At 37.3% G+C, this 20,607-nt stretch overlaps 1 protein-coding gene across 1 annotated transcript in view; it reads left to right on the forward strand.

The window, feature by feature from the left end:
* atm (ATM serine/threonine kinase) overlaps positions 1-20,607 on the forward strand; it is a 63,900-nt gene that overhangs the window by 19,373 nt on the left and 23,920 nt on the right. The window contains exons 19-45 of the mRNA XM_079387218.1: positions 2,442-2,606; positions 2,762-2,837; positions 2,961-3,091; positions 3,205-3,319; positions 6,407-6,577; positions 6,667-6,842; positions 7,053-7,296; positions 7,442-7,560; positions 9,221-9,347; positions 9,447-9,646; positions 9,841-10,015; positions 10,471-10,635; positions 10,825-10,957; positions 11,080-11,175; positions 11,572-11,743; positions 11,895-12,036; positions 12,427-12,603; positions 12,734-12,911; positions 13,028-13,139; positions 15,634-15,792; positions 15,939-16,047; positions 16,284-16,372; positions 17,443-17,545; positions 17,631-17,779; positions 17,989-18,093; positions 18,498-18,617; positions 19,834-20,068. Coding sequence (XP_079243344.1) covers positions 2,442-2,606; positions 2,762-2,837; positions 2,961-3,091; positions 3,205-3,319; positions 6,407-6,577; positions 6,667-6,842; positions 7,053-7,296; positions 7,442-7,560; positions 9,221-9,347; positions 9,447-9,646; positions 9,841-10,015; positions 10,471-10,635; positions 10,825-10,957; positions 11,080-11,175; positions 11,572-11,743; positions 11,895-12,036; positions 12,427-12,603; positions 12,734-12,911; positions 13,028-13,139; positions 15,634-15,792; positions 15,939-16,047; positions 16,284-16,372; positions 17,443-17,545; positions 17,631-17,779; positions 17,989-18,093; positions 18,498-18,617; positions 19,834-20,068 — 3,943 coding nt within the window. The remainder of the gene's footprint in view (positions 1-2,441; positions 2,607-2,761; positions 2,838-2,960; positions 3,092-3,204; positions 3,320-6,406; positions 6,578-6,666; positions 6,843-7,052; positions 7,297-7,441; positions 7,561-9,220; positions 9,348-9,446; positions 9,647-9,840; positions 10,016-10,470; positions 10,636-10,824; positions 10,958-11,079; positions 11,176-11,571; positions 11,744-11,894; positions 12,037-12,426; positions 12,604-12,733; positions 12,912-13,027; positions 13,140-15,633; positions 15,793-15,938; positions 16,048-16,283; positions 16,373-17,442; positions 17,546-17,630; positions 17,780-17,988; positions 18,094-18,497; positions 18,618-19,833; positions 20,069-20,607) is intronic.

Raw genomic sequence — 20,607 nt, forward strand, 5'->3', positions numbered from 1 at the left:
CTACAGAAGGTAGTCCGGACTGCTGAGCGAATCGTTGGCACAACCCTCCCCAGTCTCCAAGAACTGTACTCATCCAGGGTGAGGAAAAGGGCTGGTAAAATCACTCTGGACCTCTCACACCCAGCACATTCCCTCTTTGAACTGTTACCGTCTACAGAGCTCTGAGCACCAGAACAGCCTGACATAGGAACAGTTTCTTCCCTCAGGCAATCCATCTCATGAACATTTGAACTCTTAACAATAAACATGAAACACACAACGCTGTCATACTTTTTATTTTTTATTTAATACACATACTTATTACATTTCACATTTGCACCTAACATACCTGTACATACTGAATTGTCTATTTTGTATATTGTGTTTGTGCTATTTTGCATATTGTCCATTTTGTATATTTGTACATTATTTTTTTTGTATCTGTGTCCTGTCGCTATAATTCTGTCGCACTGTGGAGCTACTGTCACTAAAACAAATTCCTTGTATGTGCAAACATACCTGGCAATATAGCTAATTCCGATTCTGAAGAAGATTACCAAGTCCCTGAAACTGAGCTGCAGCACAGTGGCCAAGACTATACAGCGGTTTAACAGGACAGGTTCCACTCAGAACAGGCCTCGCCATGGTCGACCAAAGAAGTTGATTGCATATGCTCACTGTCATATCCAGCGGTTGTGTTTGGGAAATAGATGTATGAGTGCTGCCAGCATTGCTGCAGTGGTTGAAGGGGTGGGGGGTCAGCCTGTCAGTGCTCATACCATATGCCGCACACTGCCTCAAATTGGTCTGCATGGCTATCGTCCCAGAAGAAAGCTTCTTCTAAAGATGATGCACAAGAAAGCCCGCAAACAGTTTGTTGAAGACAAGCAGACTACTGGAACCATGTCCTGTGGTCTGATGAGACCAAGATATACTTATTTGGTTCAGATGGTGTCAAGCGTGTGTGGCGGCAACAAGTGTCTCTTGCCTACAGTCAATCATGATGGTGGGAGTGTCATGGTCTGAGGCTGCATGAGTGCATTGAGGGAACCATGAATTCCAACATGTACTGTGACACACTGAAGCAGTGACTGGGCCGCAGGACAGTATTCTTACATGATAACGACCCCAAACACACCTCCAAGACAACCACTGCCTTGCTAAAGAAGCTGAGGGTAAAGGTGATGGACTGGCCAAGCATGTCTCCAGACCTAAACCCTATTTAGCATCTGTGGGACATCCTCAAATGGAAGGTGGAGGAGTGCAAGGTCTCTAACATCCACCAGCTCCATGATGTCATCATCGAAGAGTGGAAGAGGACTCCAGTGGCAGCCTGTGAAGCTCTGGTGAACTCCATAACCAAGAGGGTTAAGACAGTGCTGGAAAATAATGGTGGCCACACAAAATATTGACACTTTGGGCCCAATTTGGACATTTTCACTTACTCAAATGTAGTCACTTTTGTGGCCAGCGGTTTAGACATTAATGGCTGTGTGTTGAGTAATTTTGAGGGCACAGCAAATTTACACTGTTATACAAGCTGTACACTACTGCTTTACATTGTAGCAAAGTGTCATTTCTTCAGTGTTGTCACATGAAAGGATATAATAAAATATTTACAAAAATGTGAGGGGTGTACTCACTTCTCTGAGATACTGTGTGTATATATATATATATATATATATATGTATGTACATGTAGTGCAGTAAAATGTTTATGCTGAAAATTAACATTACATCACTTGTTTACCATTAGCAGTGAATGGGTGCCGTCAGAATGAGAGTTCAAACAGTCGATAAAAACATCACAATAATCCACACCACTCCAAACCATCAATAAACATTTTGTGAAGTGAAAAGTTTGTAAGAAACATCTATCATTAAGGTGTTTTATTTCATCACTTCTGGCCAAATTAATAGTTTATAATCCATAATACCGCTTCCTCCTGTGGAAAAAGTCCATTCTGTTGTCCTCTCACATCAAAATTCACCAACACATTTGTTTAGAACTTTTTGGACTGTTTTTCCTTGCTTGATCTGTGCATATTTCTCTTCTGATTCAGACAACTTTTTCTCTGGAGAAAGCAATATTGTTGATAGAGGACTTATTTTACAGGGCTATTTTAGCCAGTAGCAATGGTTAAAACCCTCTTGATGATGGATTTGTTTATTGTAAACACACATCTTTTTATTTCACAAGACATTAAATTGATTATTTTTTATTGACATAAAATGGATTATAGCTGTGTGGATTATTGAAGTGTTTTTTTTCCCCCCAACTGTTTGGAGTCTCATTCTGACGGCACCCATTCACAGCAAGAGGATCCATTTGTGAGCAAGTGATGTGAAATGCTAAATTTCTCCAAATCTGTTCCAATGACAGACTTATCTACATCTTGGATGTCAAATTGTAAGTAACTGTTCCAATAACTTTTTTGTGATGTCTTTTGGTTTTCCATACAGAAATGTTTGTTCTCTATATCGGCAAGACCAGGAGGTGTGTGCTGCCATCCTGTGCTCTCTTCTGCCATCCATCCGCTGTCTGGGCCGCACTCTGTCTGTGAGCGAGCAGGAAGATGAGATGGCACATATCAAAGGAGCTCTGCTCAAAGTCATATCAGGATTCTGGTGAGCTACAGAGGCTATGATGTACTATGGTAATACTGTGAAATATTAAAGCAATAAGCCCCAAGAAGCTGTGGTTTACAGTGAATTTATAACAGCTAATGGGCGTTGTTAGGCACGACGAAAAGAGATTCTTTATATTCACTTTCTCTGTACAGCATCTTGGCTAAATCAGGCAAATGTACTTCAGCTGTGAGGGTGGGACTAAGGCAATGTTTACTGGCTTTGCTGGAGGTAAGTACAGTATAATGTTTATTTTAGTACAATAGTAGAAAATAAATAGTACTGTACATTATTCATTTGCTATTGTAATAGTACTATTTTAAATAACAGTCAGTTCATTCATCTTTTTATAAGGTGGACCCATGCTGTAAGTGGGCGGAGCTATCACTGCGGGAGGAGGAGCTACCGGCGTCTGTGGTTCTCTCCTCTCATTTAGCAGATGCCCATCACCATGTGTGTATGTTGGCAGCACTGTCCGTGGAGAGGTTAGCCAAGCATACCTGCATTCTACTGAATTCCCTTTTCTGTAATAATAATAATTTAACCTAATTCACTTGAAACTGGTCTTCCATTATTCACATGAACTTTTAAATTCTAGCTTGTTCCTTAAAAAAGGACTGGATGGCAGTGGGAAGATGATGCTTCCTCTTAAGAACCAACAGATGGCCTTTGAGAATATTTACCTCAAGGCTCAGGAAGGAATGAGGGGGCAGGTAAAACTCCTTTACCTTCATTTGAATGTCTTCAGAGTAAGTAAAGAGTGTGCTGCCTGACATGCAGTCATGATAGTTGATAGCATAGGCGTAATTTACGGGTGGGACGGGTGGGACATGTCCCCACCACTTTTTACCAGGCTCGATATTGTCCCCACCACTTTTAAAAAGTAACTGAAAAATAGATTGCGTAAGGTATGTATTAAAGGAAAAGCACCATCTACAAATCGTCACTCTTCATAATCTAATTCATTCATTTAACAAATTTTTCCGCCGGTCAGAAGCTTTTCAACATCCTCAAAGATGAATATTAAGTCTCGTTGTGAAACTATCGCGAGATACGCGATATGCGTCATGGGATATGTAGTTTCCTTTCCCTATAATTAATTAGTCTACAGATCCTGTACCTCTTTTAAAATTTATTTGTAGTCTACAATGTTAATACTGTATTTTAGTCTTAAGGTCTCTGCACACTGAGTCCGAAATTTTCGCATGCGTTTTTTCGCATTCGCAATCTTAAAAATTCGTCACGCACTGAGACCTTGCACACTGAGTCCGATGCGTTTTAATTAATCCGTTGCGAAAGAATTCGCAAAACTATACAAAATGTCTTCAAGCAGCGAGGATGATTTTGTTGGCCTCTCTCTTTTTAAAAAAAGAAAAAGAAAAAGGAAATATTGGGTCCATCCAATCTTTAGATTGCGCAGAGATGAAGGAGAGTTCCACCTCCTTATCAAAGAGCTGCGGGATTATCCCGAGAGATTCAAAGTTTATTTCAGGATGTCAGTGCCTCAGTTTGATACTTTGCTAGCGATACTGAATCCACATATTAAAAAGAAGACCACCAATTTCCGTGAACCAATTTATCCTGAACAGAGACTGTCTGAGGTATGGATACACACACACACACACAGACACAGACACACACACCCCGAACTGCGGCATCGGAAAGGTGCGTGCCAGGCATAAAAAAAATAGGCAACAGCAGTTCTTTATATTCTGTATCTTTGTATTCCGCAATTTGTTTGTCATAAAGTGCTCTGTGCTGCAAGACGAAGTGTATTAATTTGTCTGACACCATTTTGGCTTTCGCTTGTACGGTGGCTCTAAATGGTCAAAACAACTTCTCAAAGCATCTCAAAATGCTTTATACGGATGCGAAAAACGCAAAAAATCGAACCCGATCCGATTTTTTTTGACGGACGACAATTTCGGAGGCAGTGTGCAAACGTGTTTATTTTCGTATTTATTTTTCAACGTGCGAAAATTTCGGACGAAAAATTCGGACTCAGTGTGCAATGGCCTTTACTGTGCGTGGCTGCTTCACTAAAAAGCTTCTTATATCACTTCCACACTTTCTTTTGGACATTTTGTTGATGTTTTAACATTTATGCTATAGGTAGCAACATTTACCGTTAACTAGCCTTTACATGTGGGGTGGGGGAGGAAAAAATAGAGCTTTTATAAAAACGTCATAAAAAAAAGATTCGTCAAAACAATTTAATTTATTTAATTATTTAATTAATAAAGGTAGTTTAACTATTTCAAACACAAATGAACTCTCATTCATGTTTTACACAAGGTTTTGCGTAGTTCAGGATTGGTTAAATTATTTGATTGGATGAGGAAACATTTTGTGGGCTTGTCTTGACTCTTGACGTAATGTTGATTCTTCGTTCAGCGCGTGCATTGATCACACCTACTTTTAGCAAGTTGTCCTTTTAGCAAGTTGTTCCACATTGTGAATGTTACGTTTTGCTTATTTGGATGTTTATAGACATATTTGTGAATGTGATGCATGTGTGGAAATTAAGTGCATTTCCAACTCTGAACTCAGTCACCAAGTAAATTCGGTTATTAAATAAACAAATAGCAAAACGTTTTGTGTGGTGTCCCCACCACTTTTCAAAGCAAAGTTACGCCACTGGTTGATAGTCATGATAGTTCAATTAAAAATGAAAATCCGGTCATCATCTACTCACCCTCAAGTTCCAAACCTTTTTTTTTTTTTGAGCAAAAGAGAAGATACTTTGAAGAATGTGAGTAACCAAACGGTTGTTAGTAGCCATTGACTTTCATAGGATGAAAAACATATATAATACTATGGAGGTCAAACGCTACCAGCAACTGTTTGGTTACCAACAATCTTTAAAATATATTTTTTTCATTTTTGGACGAACTATCATATTACATTCATTATGCTTAATATGCTAGCATTACCTCAGTTTTTAGTTACTCTGATTTCAATTTGCATTCTTTGACAACATTGTGTAAGATTATTGTGCGCACATACTTTATCTGACTTCTGTGAGAATTTAGTTTAGTGCTGAGAAAAATCTTTTCAAATCCAGTGGTTTTCTTGCATCAGCAGAATATTGATTTGCATGTAAACCCTAATAAAGAGATTTTATAATTATTGTATATCATAATTGAAGATTATTTTTGGTAATTATCAGCATTTTGTTTTATGCTGTTAGTGCTCCAAAACGAATAACACTCCAGTTTAAAAAATTCTATATAAACTTATTTACTACTAGACGCACCCATTTATAACCATTTTATGTTAATCAGAAATCTAAATTTTAATCAAAATTAAATATGGGGTCAATTGATTTGCTATGAATTAGTTTTAATTACCCTTGACTGTTATATCATTGACAAGTTTTGATGGCATAAAGAAGGTGAATCAAATATTGATATTAAAATATATTCTTTGAACTAGGTGAAAGTAATTTATGATATAACCAATCTAATAAAAAAATTAGGGTTGTTATAACATACCAGTGAATTTTGAGGATTCTAAATATATGTTTTGAATCAATTCCACAGGAAAACCAAATATGCTAATGAACATTCTCCCTTATTTTTACATATTAACATATTGAATAAAATAAATTGAATACATTTATTAATGTTAGCCATCACTTTCTCAAGTAAATACGTTTTTCGGAGTAATTATTCAAGTAAACAGTCAGAGAAATCAGCCAGAAATGAAATTTAAACTAAAACATTAGTTTTTTGTTTTGTTATTGACTTTGTTTGATATCCCTTCTGACTCTGTCATTCTGTCATTCTGTTGTTCTACAGAAAAACTGTCCTTCAGAAGACTCACCTGACGAGACCTTTAATCGACGGGCGGTCTTGCTCAAAAGTGTCTCAGTGGTGATGTCCTGCAGTCCTGTGTGTGAGAAGCAAGCCCTGTTTGCTCTCGTTCAGTCCTACAAGGAGAACAGCATTGATGAGCAGCTAATCAAAAAGGTCAAGATCTGTAATGATGTTCAGATGTTCCTGACTAGACTCCATTAAAAGAGAAATTAAAATAACTTTTTCTGTGGTGGCCCCTGCAGGTGCTGAGAGGTGTTTCCCAGTCACTTGGGTACAGGGACTCTAAGAGCTTAATTAATTCACACCTGTATTATCTTGTGGCCGAGTGGCTGAACCAAAAACAGTCCGATGCAAGTTACACACTGCAGTCCTTCCCCTACACATTGCTGGACTACTGCAGTCTGGAAGAGTTTTACAGGTATATGCTACTATAATGTTCGTGTTTACACCCCTGAACTGGTCACTAGTGCAGATCTAATGGAAATGTGCATATTTCATATATAGTAGTATAGTATAAGACGCCTATTTTAGGACCATTAATTTAATGTCAGTTAAACAATCACTTTTCAAATTTATGACAGAAATATTACTTCTTTAATTATACTGTAATTATGTATTCAAATTTCAGGTCATCCTACCATGTGCTGATCCCACACCTGGTCTTCCTGAATGATTTTGAGGAGGTGAAATCTATTGGCGCTCATTTGGATCAGGACTGGAAGCAGCTGCTGGCTAATTGCTTTCCCAAGCTCATGGTCAACATCCTGCCCCACTTTGCCCTCGCTGGGCAAGACACCCATGTGGCCCAGCAGAGAGAGAAAGCTCACAGGGTGTATGATATACTGAAAAACAGCAACTGCCTGGGGAAACAGGTGAGGATGCAGATAACTGATTTTTAGTAGATCTACACTTAGACTGGCTTATATCTTCTGTAGGTAAATTTGTTACACAGCTGAAGAATTATAATTAAGTATATACACCGATAAATGTGTTCTACAACTTTGTTTTGTCATTCAGCAAATTGACAGTTTGATTTGCACCAACCTGGCTGACATTGTGGTGGAGTTGTTAATGACACTGCATGAGACAGCAGAAGGAGCGGCAGCGGGTAGAGGAGACCTACAGAAATTTACTGGGTATATTTTCATGCCATATACAGATCATTAAAGGGATTATATCATTTTCTTTTTGAGATGAAAGAGATGAAATAATTGATGCACTATGAAAACATTCAGTAGCTTTAAAAAACTTGTATCTCATTTCTATAACTCATTCGGACTCTCCGCATTTATTTCAGTGCCGCCTATAGGGTGATTAATAACTTGTCCTGTGCAGTCAATATAAAGTATTTACAAGTACAATTACAGGTACACTGCCGTTCAAAAGTTTGGGATCAGTAAGATTTTTAATGGAGTCTCTTCTGCTCATCAAGGCTTTATTTATTTGATCAAAAATACAGAAAAATGTGATATTGTGAAATATTATTTCAATATTTAATATACGTTAAAATATCATTTATTTCTGTGACGCAGCGCTGAATTTTCAGCATCGTTACTCCGATCTTCAGCATCACTTGATCCTTCAGAAATCATTCTAATATACTGATTTATTATGAGTGTTGAAATTGTTGTGCTGCTTAGTATTTTTTTGGAACGTGATACTTTTTTCTTTGATTATTTGATGAATAAAAAGTTAAAAAGAAAAGCATTTATTCAAAATAGATATATTTTCTACCAATATAAGTCTTCACTATCACTTTTAATCCATTTAACACATCCTTGCTGATTAAAAGTATTAATTTCTTAAAAAAAAAAAGAAAAAAAAATTTACTGACCCTAAACTTTTGAATAGTTTTGTATATTGCAACACAAAATTTATATTTTGAATAAACACTGTTCTTTTTAACTTTTTATTTATCAAAGAATCCTGAAAAAAGTATCACAGGTCCCCCAAATAAATTAATAAAAAATGAAGCAGCACAACTGTTTACAACATTGATTATGAATCAGTATATTAGAATGATTTCTGAAGGATCATGTGACACTGAAGACTGGAGTAATGATGCTGAAAATTCAGCTTTTTATATTTTAACGTATATTTAAATAGAAAATTGTTAAATTGCATTTTTTTGTATTTTAGATTATTTATTTTAGAATAAATGCAGCCTTGATGAGCATAAGAAATATCTTTAAAAAACATTAAAAATCTTACTGATCCCAAACTTTTGAACGGCAGTGTACCTTTAGTAACCTAGCATGAAATAGTGATGTCGACCATGTTTTAGTACCAAAATAATACCAAGACATTTAAAGATGCCAAATTATGCATTGTAATGGTACTGCCAACTCGGTTTGGTATGCAGGTGACAAAATTATGAATCCTACTACCCTGATTAATATGAATAAGCTCACCAGTTGATTGTACTTTGGGTTGAAGTTTAAATGCCATTGTTTTAAAGTCTTGATGCAAGTATATGTAAGATGTAAGTATATATTGTTCTGAATTGTGGCATGCATCTGAGTGAAAATGATTATTGAAAAAGAAAAAAAAATCTATCTATCAGTTGTTGATTTGATGGAGGCAGATTGGCTGTATGCGATCTTGAATAACCAAACCTGGCTCTCACCATGAACATAGCTGACATGGCGTTTAAAAAAGTGTTCATTTTCATTCCACTCAAAAATGAAAACTCTCATCAAATTATCTTGCTATTTCAGTTTTTGTATCATCGAGCATAGGAAACCTTATATATGAATCAAGAGAAATTTTATAAACATGCTTTATTTTTGTAATTAGAGAGTTGGATCCTGCTCCAAACCCACCGTTCTTCAGCTCATATGTGATCAAAGCCACGCTGGACTACCTGAGCAAATGCCACGGTGCCAATCACAAGTCTCTGGTCGCCATCCTGTCCAAGTCTCCTGTGAGCCTCCCACGCAAACTTGCATATTCCTGTTTCACCTGAGCATCTGCTCATTTCTTTATAAAACTACTGCGTCTGTCTGTGTTCGGTGTGTTTTAGATGTCCATTCAGAGGATTCTCATAGCAATCTGTCAGAAGGCTGCTGAGACCACCAACGGCTACGAGAGGCACCGCATACTGATGATGTACCACCTATTTGTCAGCCTGCTGCTCAGAGAGGTGAAGGACGGACTGGGCGGAGCCTGGGCGTTTGTGCTGCGTGACATCATCTATACACTCATTCACCACATCAACAGCAGGTCTGTGCGCACACAGAATTAGGGATGTTTTAGGGTTATATACTAGTAGTGTCCTAATAATTTTGGCCACCACTGTATGTGCAATGAATTCACAAAAATATCTTCTAGTATTAGTGTCAGGATGTTCTTTCTGTGGTTCATGTTATCAAAAATCATTGAGAAACAGATAAGTGTGGTCTTATTTTCTGCTGTAGGTCACGTCAGCAGGATGAGGTGTCCACTCGGAGTCTCTCCCTGTGTTGTGACTTGTTGTCGCTGGTCTGTCAGACAGCCGTTCAGTACTGTGATGATGCTCTAGAGAGCCACCTGCAGGTTATTGTTGGTACTCTCACAGCACAGGTCACTGAACAGTCTGCCATATCTCAGCAGGTGAGAGAGAAGAGTGAATGAACATGCCCTGTTAACTTTAGGTCACATTCTGTTATAATTATAATGCGAGTTTTGGCAAAAATGCAGAAATCCAATCATTTATAGACTCGCACTTCTCCAGCAAATATAAAGAGAATGAGAAAATTATATATTTAAGAGAAATTATATATTTTCTCTGCAATTACTTATTTTAAAAAAATCTTAATTTTAACCATTGTTTAAAAAAAAGAAATTTTTTAATGGATATGTTACATGGATTTTTTTTGATGTTGAGGTTTTAAGTCAGGGATGTAAAACTGGTTTAAAGTCAATTGCGCTATTAACAATGTTGGTTAATTTTATATCACTAACAGAATAATAATAAATATATTGCAAATAAATTTCCTAGCCCTATTTACATGTGTGATTTTGATTTACTATTCAGCAGGGAATTATAACACATTGAATGCTTTTAGGTCCTCAGTCTACTAAGGTTCCTGGTAATTGAAAACCCGGAGAACATCATGCTGAGAAATTCCATACCCCTATTGGAGCCTTTTCCTGACCGAGCACACTTTAGAGAGCTGAGAGCCGCCCAACACGCGCTCAAATACAGCTCAGGAGCCTTCACTCTCAGACAGGTCAATATTATAATCTTTTTCAGAAATGCTGTGCAGACCCACATTATTTAACATCAAATGTCCGTCTGTTTAAGTAATTTGTAATTGTTTCATGATCATATTTTTCAAATCCGGTTGACACAGGTGATATAAGATATGCCTCAACATTGACAATTCTGCTCTTCCCTCCCGTTTTTCTGTCTATTGCAGGAAATTGAGCATTTTCTTTCTGTAACATCTTGTGATTCTTTGCCCCTGGCCCGTTTGGAGGGGTTGAAAGATCTAAAAAGGCAACTTCACAGCCATAAACAGCAGATAGGACAACTGTTGAAAGAATGCCATGGTCAGAATCACATTAGTGAACATTTTTATGAAATCGTTAAATGTGCTATAGCTCTTTAAATCTTTAACCCTTCTAGCAGTGTACTAATGCTTCATGTCCATCTGATATTTTTGTTTGTTTAGCTGATCCTGACAGCTGTATTTTGGTTAAGCTGGTACTTAACCTTCTTCAGCTTTGCAAAATCGCAGCTAACCATCCTGGTGGAGGAGACATCTTGAGTAAGTGTTTTTCATTATTGACATGCAATATAAGAAATGAAATGGCATGACGAGTGCGGTTTTTATGATGTGTTGATATATATTTCCTGATGAAATTGCAAAAGGACATGTTGTCCTCCTTTTTAATGTGAACCATAATTTGCTGTTTACATTATTAGCTGGAGACAGGTGGAGCTTTTTATTGGACACAAATTTCTATATGCCTGTGTGCAAGATACTAAAATGATACCAATTTTCTAATACCAATACCATTTTTGATTCTGATAGCACAGCGAGAACTTTGTACTTCGTTGAAATTTTGATTTCATTTAGTCATTAATTAAATAAGCTGTGTAGCCTTTTTTGTTTTTTACTTCTCAAATGTTTTTTTATTTTTTTTTATCATTTACTCATTAGAGGCTGCTGGCCGGTGCCTAGGAGAACTTGGGCCAGTTGACTTATCATCCATTGCCTTGCACCATGGGAAAGACCAGCTGTATGCTAGAGCAGCCGATTTGTTCCCCGACGTTCCTTTTCAGTGGATCTTCATCATCCTGAACTGCATGGACAATGCACTCACACATCACAGGCACTTCATTACTTAATTATCAGATCATACACTTTCACACTGTCCTTAGATCAAGAAACTATTTCTAGACTTTGCTGTCTAATAGCAATAATTATGAATGTGCGTGCACCGATTAGACTATAATTTTCTGTCTTTTCTCTTTTTATTTCAGTATTGTGGTGCGTCAGGCTGCTGGCACATGTTTAAAGGACATCTTGGCCACTCAGTGTGGGATTGAATTTGGGGAAATGTATAAAAGCAAAAGGGACCCTTTGCTGGCATACCTAAACCCCTTTCGCTCTGCCAAGAAACGGGCAAGTCTTTCACATTGGCATATGTCTACGTAAAATCTTTTTATGGACTCTTTTGATTCCAACTGCACGTTATTTGTGAACTGCTAAACCATTAAAAAACAAACGAGTGAACAGATGTTTAAATAAATGAACTAATAACTGACATCAAAAAGAATCTTTGTAGAAAAATAAAAAACTTATCCATAAAGCTGTCCATTCCTTATAGCAGTGCTTATAGCACTGTACACTTTGTATGTCTTTCTTGTCGAACGCACCAAATTGTAGTCTCTATTAATGAGCTGGTGACTTGAATCAGGTGTGTTAGATAAAGGAGACGTACAAAATGTGCAGGGGTCCCGGGAAAGGTTTGGGAAGCACTGCCTTATAGGATGCATCTGCTCTTTTATACAGGAGACCATTGTGAGTATGGAAGTGACCTCAGAGTCCAGACATAGGCTGGAAAATTCTGAACTCTGGTTAGTGCAACCTGGTGGACACAAGGACTGGTTAAAGAACCTGTGTATGGCCCTGTTAGACAGTGGAGGTGTCCAAAATGAGGCTCTGCTTCTCACCAGACCTTTATGTGAGGTACACTGATAAAATAGTAGCCATGCTGTATTTTGATGATCCATTGTAATGGTTTTACACACGAGTACTTGTCTGACCCAAAGTCTTAATGTAAACGGAGTCTGAGTGAAACACTCTTTTACTGCTGTAGGTAAAAACAGATTTTTGTCAGAGGATGCTGCCACTCTTTGTTCATGATATTCTTCTGGGAGATGTGGATGGTTCCTGGAGGCAGCTGTTATCCACACACATTCAGAGTTTCTTCAGTCAGTGCCGCAGACCCTCCACACCCACTAGCCGCCCCACCACCCCCATGCTCTCTGATTCAGGTACAAAGCTATTTGATAGGAGCTGCTGACTGTGACATAACAGCTTGGTCTGCTGCAATGCTACCTTAATTTTCATTCCTTACAAGAGAATGTTTTTTTTTTTTCTGTTTTAACAGTGAACAGTATTGATGTTGGCAACCAGAGCCAGATAGACAAAACCTCACTGCGCAGCATGCTGGCAGTCATAGACTATCTCAGGCAACAGAGCCGCCCAGTGGCACCTGGAAGGTTGGACAAGTTTTCATTTCTGTCAAATTCTGTGTATCCAAAGCAGTATATAATACTAAATGTGATTTTTGAATATGCATGCACACTTACTGCTACTGCTGAAAGTATAGGTGGTGTTACATTTATCGTAATCATTTAGTGATTTAGATATCGAAACACTATTGACAATGAACAATGGAGCTTTTCTGTCTGTGAAATTTTGCTAATGTCAGAATTTCTGCAGGTACTAAAGTCTTATATTTGGTATGATTAAATTTAAGATCATTAAAAAGTTGAATATAGTATAAAAAAAAGTATTAATTGTCATTTAATGGGTTAGTTCACCCAGAAATCCAAATTAGCCCATGTTTTACTCACCATCAAAGAATCGTAGGTGTATATGACTTTCCTCTTTCAGACGAATCTAATCGGAGTTATATAAAAAAATTTCCTTGCTCTTCCAAGCATTAGAATGGGAGTAGGTGGGTGTTTTTGTTCAACAGTCCAAATGTAGTCAAATAAAGCATGCGCGTCCATAAGAAAATGTGCCTCACATGGCTCCGGGGGGTGAATAAAGGCCTCCTGTAGCGAATCAATGCAGTTTTGTAAGAAAAATATCCATATTTAAAATGTTATAAACACTTTTTTCTCACTTCTGCTAACTGGCGTACGTGGAAGACGTTCCGGCGGATAAATCTAAACGCCGTTCACGGTGTTAGCAGCACAAACGAGTATTTGTAAAGAAAAATGACAGAGGATTGATGAGACTGGTTTTCCTTTGCTAAAGTAAGGAAACTTTGCTTCCTTTGCTCCTGTAAACAAACGTTGGTTTTTGAGCGACTCACACGTGTCCACATCCGCCGGAAAGGCGGTCTCTCGTGAACGCACATACAACAGTCAGCAGAAGTTACACAGAACTGTTTATATCGTTTTAAATCGTCTGAAAGAAGAAAGTCATATGCACCTAGGATGCCCTGAGGGTGAGTAAAACATGGATTAATTTTCATTTTTGGGTGAACGTTCTTTAAGTGTCTACTGTTACTTCTGATAAATTTAACACGTCCTTACTGAAAAGCATTATATGCATTAGTCTACTTGCTTAAGAAGACAACTGTCACTAAGAGTATGCTTGAAATGAAAAATGACAACCATAACGTATTTGGATTATACACAAGTGTGATATTAGGGTGTTGAAAAAATGCTACCTTTGAAGTTAGCCTTATCATGACTAATAGGGGTCATCGGATGCAAAATTCACTTTTCAAGTTGCTTGAACATAAATGTGTGTTGGAAGTGTGTTTACATATCCATCCTATAATGATAAAAATAAAAATCCACCCAGTGTTTTTTTTTTTTTAAATCCCTATTTTAAAATCCCCTTTCTCAAATCAGGCTGTTCTGAAATTCCTGTCAGAATGACGTAGTTATGTACAGGCCCCTCCCACGATAGTTGATTGACAAGTCCGCCTTACCTTAGACCCGCCCTGAGTGAGCTGTAAACAGTCCGACCGACTCCGGTGCATGGAAGACAAGAATGTCTCCCATTAAGCGATTTGAGGTGTTTTGTTGTTGGATGTAATAAATAATGACTATAGCAGTCGTCATTTACTCCCGACATCTGAGCCACTGAAGACACAGAGGATTAACGTTACTTTCACTTTGATGTGAATGCGCCGATCCCGATCTGCCTAAATGCGTTTATGTTCGCGCGAATCATTCGTGATCCAGCTTCATCTACAGAAGTGAGTATAAGGGGTTTTTTATGAATCTTTGCAAATTGCCTTTCCTAATAATGTGCTTGTTAGCCAGTTTTGCGGCTAAAGTAAACAATACTGCTTGTCACCCCACGGAAGAGAGGGGCGGGGTCAGCAGAGCTCATTAGCATTCAAAGCAACATGGCCTAAAAAACGGCTTGTTGAAAACAGAGCTGATTTTGACAGGGTAAAGAAGGTGTTTTTTACACTACCATTGAGAAATTTGAACAAAACTATGTTATAGACTTTTCATTAAGACCCTAAAGAATCATATCATTGGGGCATCCGATGACCCCTTTAAGACATCCCACCATGAAATATGAAAACAACCAAAACATTACATAATTTCAGATATGGTGGAAAAGCTGATGACTTCCCAGACAGCAACATAGTGTTGGCCCAGATCCGGCCCACATCTGGCCCGTGTGAAATCCATGCATCTGAAATCCGGATCTGGGCCGACACTGCTTGCTGTCTGGGTTGGGAAAAAAAGGCACAACTGACATGAATGTGATGTATGTACTGCATGCACCGCTTGACATTTGTTAGTAAACAAATTAAAATTTATTTGAGAAAAACTGATTGGCGAAATGAATAAGATGAATGTTGCTTATTGGAGCGACGACAGAACTTGTGTATCTTTTGCTTTGTTGATCATTTGTAATGACACCTGGTTAAATAGTTAAAACACATTGTTACATTCTCACTAATTGTACACTGCAATAATTTTGGATTAAACTTTGACATTTTGTTTTTTAAAGTAAAGAATATGGGACGGTGTGTGATTCAAATTTTTGGCTGGATCTAAATTATCTGGAGGTGGCTGGAGCCGCTCAGATGTGTTCTGCCCATTTCACTGCTCTCCTGTACTCTGAGATCTACGTGGACAAGATCAGATCCAACATGGAGCAGAGCCGAAGGTACTGCCAGCGACTCTCTGCTTACTGTTAGGCTATATCTATTGTATCATCTACTTAATGTGTACTGTAATCATGATCATAGTGTTCTTGATTCATCGGTTGCTTTGAAGAGCTGTGTGGTGACCAGTTGCACGTGTTTGTCTCAGGTCACAGTCTCGAGTGTCGAGACGGATCACGTTTGAAGAGAGCAGCCAGACACTGTCCATCAGCAGTGTGAATGAACAGAGTTTAGAAGACTCTGGCATCAGTCTCCAGGTAGGTGATGGGTATCAGAGCACGTAAGTAGAGTGGAGCGACAGCCATTTCTCTTTTTCTCTCAAAGCATATTGCAATCACTTCTCAAAATTATTTCTTGTAACATTTTTTCTGCTCTTTACTGCAGTTTCACTCCAGTCCTACAGACACTCTACAGTGCTTTATTGATCATAATGCAGTAAAATACTGGGGATATTATGTAAGACTAAGCACATGGTTTAATTTTCCTGTCTCAGGATCTTCTGATTGAAGTGTACAGATGCATTGGAGAACCTGACAGCCTGTATGGATGTGGAGGAGGCAAGTTAATCAGTCCTCTGACTAGGTGAGACTTTCCAAACATAAATGATCTGGAAGTAAATCCAGGTATTTTAATAAATGTAAATATGTACTGTATACACAACAGACCTCATTCACAAAACTTTCATAAATATATGAATGAATTCAAATTGGAGTAATTTGCCTGAAAAATTGACCTCCTTAGGATTCACACATCTTCACACAAAAACATCTTTACAAGCAACTTACCCAAATTTATGCTTTTGTTTTTTGCTTTTGTTTCATGAATGATTATGAGCTTAAATCAACATAAAACCGTGTTGACCCTATTTGCATTGTTAATACACATTCCTGGTCTTATTAAAAATGATTTATCAGTGCAACAAATTTAGTGTTTTTAATCAAAATATAATAACTTGGAGAATAACTTACTGCCTAATAGCCAAACGGCTACAGACATGTTGTTAGGCCACTGCTGCATATAATGCAGACATGTTGAAATCTCCTCAGAAGTGGATGCAGATGGTGTTTCTGAGTACTATAACAATCTGATTCCAATTACTTAGTCCAAACTTGAGCTCAGTAGACCACATTTAATCAGGTACAGTTAGTGGGCTCACCTTTCTTATTAAAAAAAGGCAATATTGGCCTTTTATTGAACACAAAAGAATATATTTTTAAGAATGCTGGTAACCAAACAGTTGCTGGAAGCCATTGACTTCTATAGTATTTTTTTGGTAGTAAATGGTTACCAGCACCTGTTTGATTACCAAAATTCTTCTTCTTTTGTTTTCAACAGAAGAAAGAAATTTATGCAGGTTTGGAACAATTTTTGGGCGAACTATTATTTAATATTTTTGAAATCTGGTAGTTGTATCTGTTGACATTCATTTAATGGACCTGAGCTAACATGTGCTAAGAATTAACAGTTGCATTTGTGTTAACTAACATTTAGCAAAAATTAATGAATATTTTATGTATTTGGATTAATGAAACAAATGTGTTGCTCACTGTTTAATGTTAATTCATTTTAACTAGGTCCTTATTTTACTTTCTTACTAATTAACATCTAAATGTAATGCTGATTTCTTTTTCGTTTTTCTTTGTGGTCTCCAGAATTCGAATATATGAACATGAGGCAATGTGGGACAAGGCTTTGGTTTCGTACGACCTCCACTCCAACCTCCCAGAGGTCACACGGCAGACCGGCATAGTAGAGGTACATTTTCTGCAAAATTATGAGAATAGTTGCAATTTAAATTTGTGATCTCTAGTCAACCGTGGTTAGTTTGTGTCTCTCTCAGGGTCTGCAGAACTTTGGTTTGTGTAGTATTCTAAACACATATCTTCATGGGCTGGAGAAAGAAGGGGTGGAGTGGGGTGCTGAACTTCGAGAGCTACGCTTTCAGGCCGCGTGGAGAAACACGCAGTGGGACTGTGACCTGCCTGAGAGGTGTGGGTTTGTATTTACACTCTTTAATCATTAATGCATTAGGGTTATGGTAGAAACGTGTCAGTCAGTTGAGATTCCATTGTACGTTTTATACTGTGGTGTATATATAGTCTACTCTGCCACTAAACTAAATGTATGATTAAATATAAAAATGTGAAATATGAAAATATAATCGTTATATTTTATTTTTACATTTGACTTATTTTCAGAAATGAGAAGCTGAAGCCTGGCATCAATGAATCATTGTTCAGTGCCGTCCAAGCTTTGAGAGATAAAGAATTCTCCCTATTTGAGCAAACCCTCAACTACGCCAGGTAACTAGATTACTCATCCCTGTTTTAAGGCTTGTTCACACCAAAAACAATAACCGTAACTATAAAGTTTTAAAAATTGTATTTTAAAACTTTATAAATTGTAAAAAAAGTCCACAACTGTAATGATAAAGACACAGAGGAACAATATCATTGTTTTTTTTGTCCTGCTGATGAATGATAAAAACAGTGACGGCCAATTAAAATTCTCCTGACTTTAAAAAGCTTGAGTATTTAAAGGGGAAGACCACTTTTAAACAGAACGTTATCGTGTGTTGGTATGGATGCCAATAGTTATCTTTATAGTTATTGTTCTTGATGTGAACAGCCATAAGTAACTATTACAGATATAGATATTGTCCATAGAGGGTCCTCCATCTTATTTGTATGTGTTTGTGTTTTGTCAGAGGTCATGAGGTCGAGGAGTTGTGTCGTGGTAGTCTGGAGGCCGTGTCGTCACTCTATCCTGCTCTCTGTAACCTGCAGAGAATTAGTGAACTCCAGAGTGTCGAGGAGCTTTTCTCCAGGTCAGATTCCAAATTTTAATTTTAGAATCATAGAAGCAAAACCTCTATTTCCTAATTATCAAATAAAATCTTAAAAAAACTTAAATAATTTGAGAATAAAGTATAGCAATAATACAAATTTGCTCAGTTTGATGTGATATGAGCTTATTGATCGTTAGATGTAATCACCATTGGTAGCGCGATTTATTGTAATGCTATTTTCCTCAGTTGGTTAAAACAAACGTGGCAGACTTGTTACTTGGCCATATACGGTGAAAGTTCTTATTTGGGTCACGTATTCCAAGACGTAGGCGTGAATCTGTGATTGCGAAGTACAGTAAACATCCACACCGGTGCGGTGACTGACAGCCTGACAGCCTGACACACATACTCCTCAAAACATTAGATTCGTCCGTGCTGGAGGAAGATAATTTAGCAAGCAGCTGCAATTCCACGTTTTCAAACAGAGATGGCGACAAAGAGGCAAAACTCACGGACTGCAGCTTTAAGAAATGTTCAGACTTAAGTGTTGTAAATATTTCCGTATCGTCAAGGTCAATTCTTTGCTGGTTAGAATTGCCCCTGCTTGTACACATTGTAACTACACTATCCGGGGAACAAACAGCATCATTCTCATTGATAGTCTCTTAAAATATTTGTATGTTCTGATGACATAGCTCAGCATGGATGCTAGTTTAATGGCATGAAAATGTGCTTATTATATTTCAGCTAGTTGCAAAGTAACATTCACACATTTGTTTAGTTTAGGTTAATGTACTAAAATAACTTAATAATAAACCTGTACTTAATAAAAACTATAGACATATAAAAAAAAAAGGCTAATAAAAATGACAAAAATACAAAACAAAATTACTAAAACTTTAAAATTAAAACAAAATATAAAAATAAAATCTAATTAAAAATATGAACAAAAACTATAATAATATAAATTATACTAAAATAACACTGGACCTGGGCCAGCCTAGCTCTAGTGCCAAGTTCTTAAAAATTTAAAGCAAACTCATTTTCATGCTAGAACTTTTTTGTAAGATCTGGAAGTGTGTTGCCCCTTAATTTTCCCCAAATAACGTATTATCACACGTAAATAGCTGTAACATGAAAAAACAAATTGGCTCAAATGTTTTATGGCTCACTTACCCTTTAATTGAAATTGTGTTTATTTTATTGTTCTTATGAATTCCTTGTGACCTACACATTAATAATATGTTCTTGACAGGCCTGTAACTGACTCCAGCCTTAATGAAGTGTACAGGAAGTGGCAACAGCACTCCGATCTCTTAACCGACAGTGAATTCAGCCTGGTCGAGCCCGTCTTAGCCCTGCGCTCCTCCATACAGGAAACATTGATTTCCTCAGAGACGGATCCAGACCGGAAGAACTACCTGATTTCTGCCTATTCCTCCCACCTGATGGAGCTGTGCAAGCTGGCTCGTTCTGCAGGCAACACACAGGTCTCTTTATGATTGTATGCGTGTCTTTGATGTCTTGTTTGCTTATGTAAGTTAGCATGGCTTTTGGCTTTTTGCATGAAGAATTTTCTTTATCATGAACATTTGTCTTTGATATAGTTCATTTAATTAACATTGGAACATGTTCCACAAAGTTTGACAACCAGAATGTTTTTCACTAATTTGGATATTTATATTATGAGGTTATCAAAGCGTTTTTTTTTTTTTTTTTTTTTTTATTAAGGATTTTCAAATAATACAAACAACCGAGACAAAGACAATCAAACAAACAAACAAACCCCAAGCGCTGCAAGTTAAATGAAATGTACAAGTGTATCTGTTAACAAAAAACATAATAAATCAAAACAAAAGAAGCCAAAACTCTCTAAAAAATAAAAATTTCAAATTTTCAGATTTTGTGTAGGAAGGATTGGAGAGGTTCCCAAAGTCTCCTGAATTTGTCCTGTTTGTGGTTGAGGTCATAAGTTAATTTCTCCAAAGGAAGAAAGGCTGACAACTGAGAAATCCACATGGAAATAGTT

Source organism: Barbus barbus (genome assembly GCF_936440315.1).
Source record: "Barbus barbus genome assembly, chromosome: 31".
Lineage (NCBI taxonomy): Eukaryota > Metazoa > Chordata > Actinopteri > Cypriniformes > Cyprinidae > Barbus > Barbus barbus.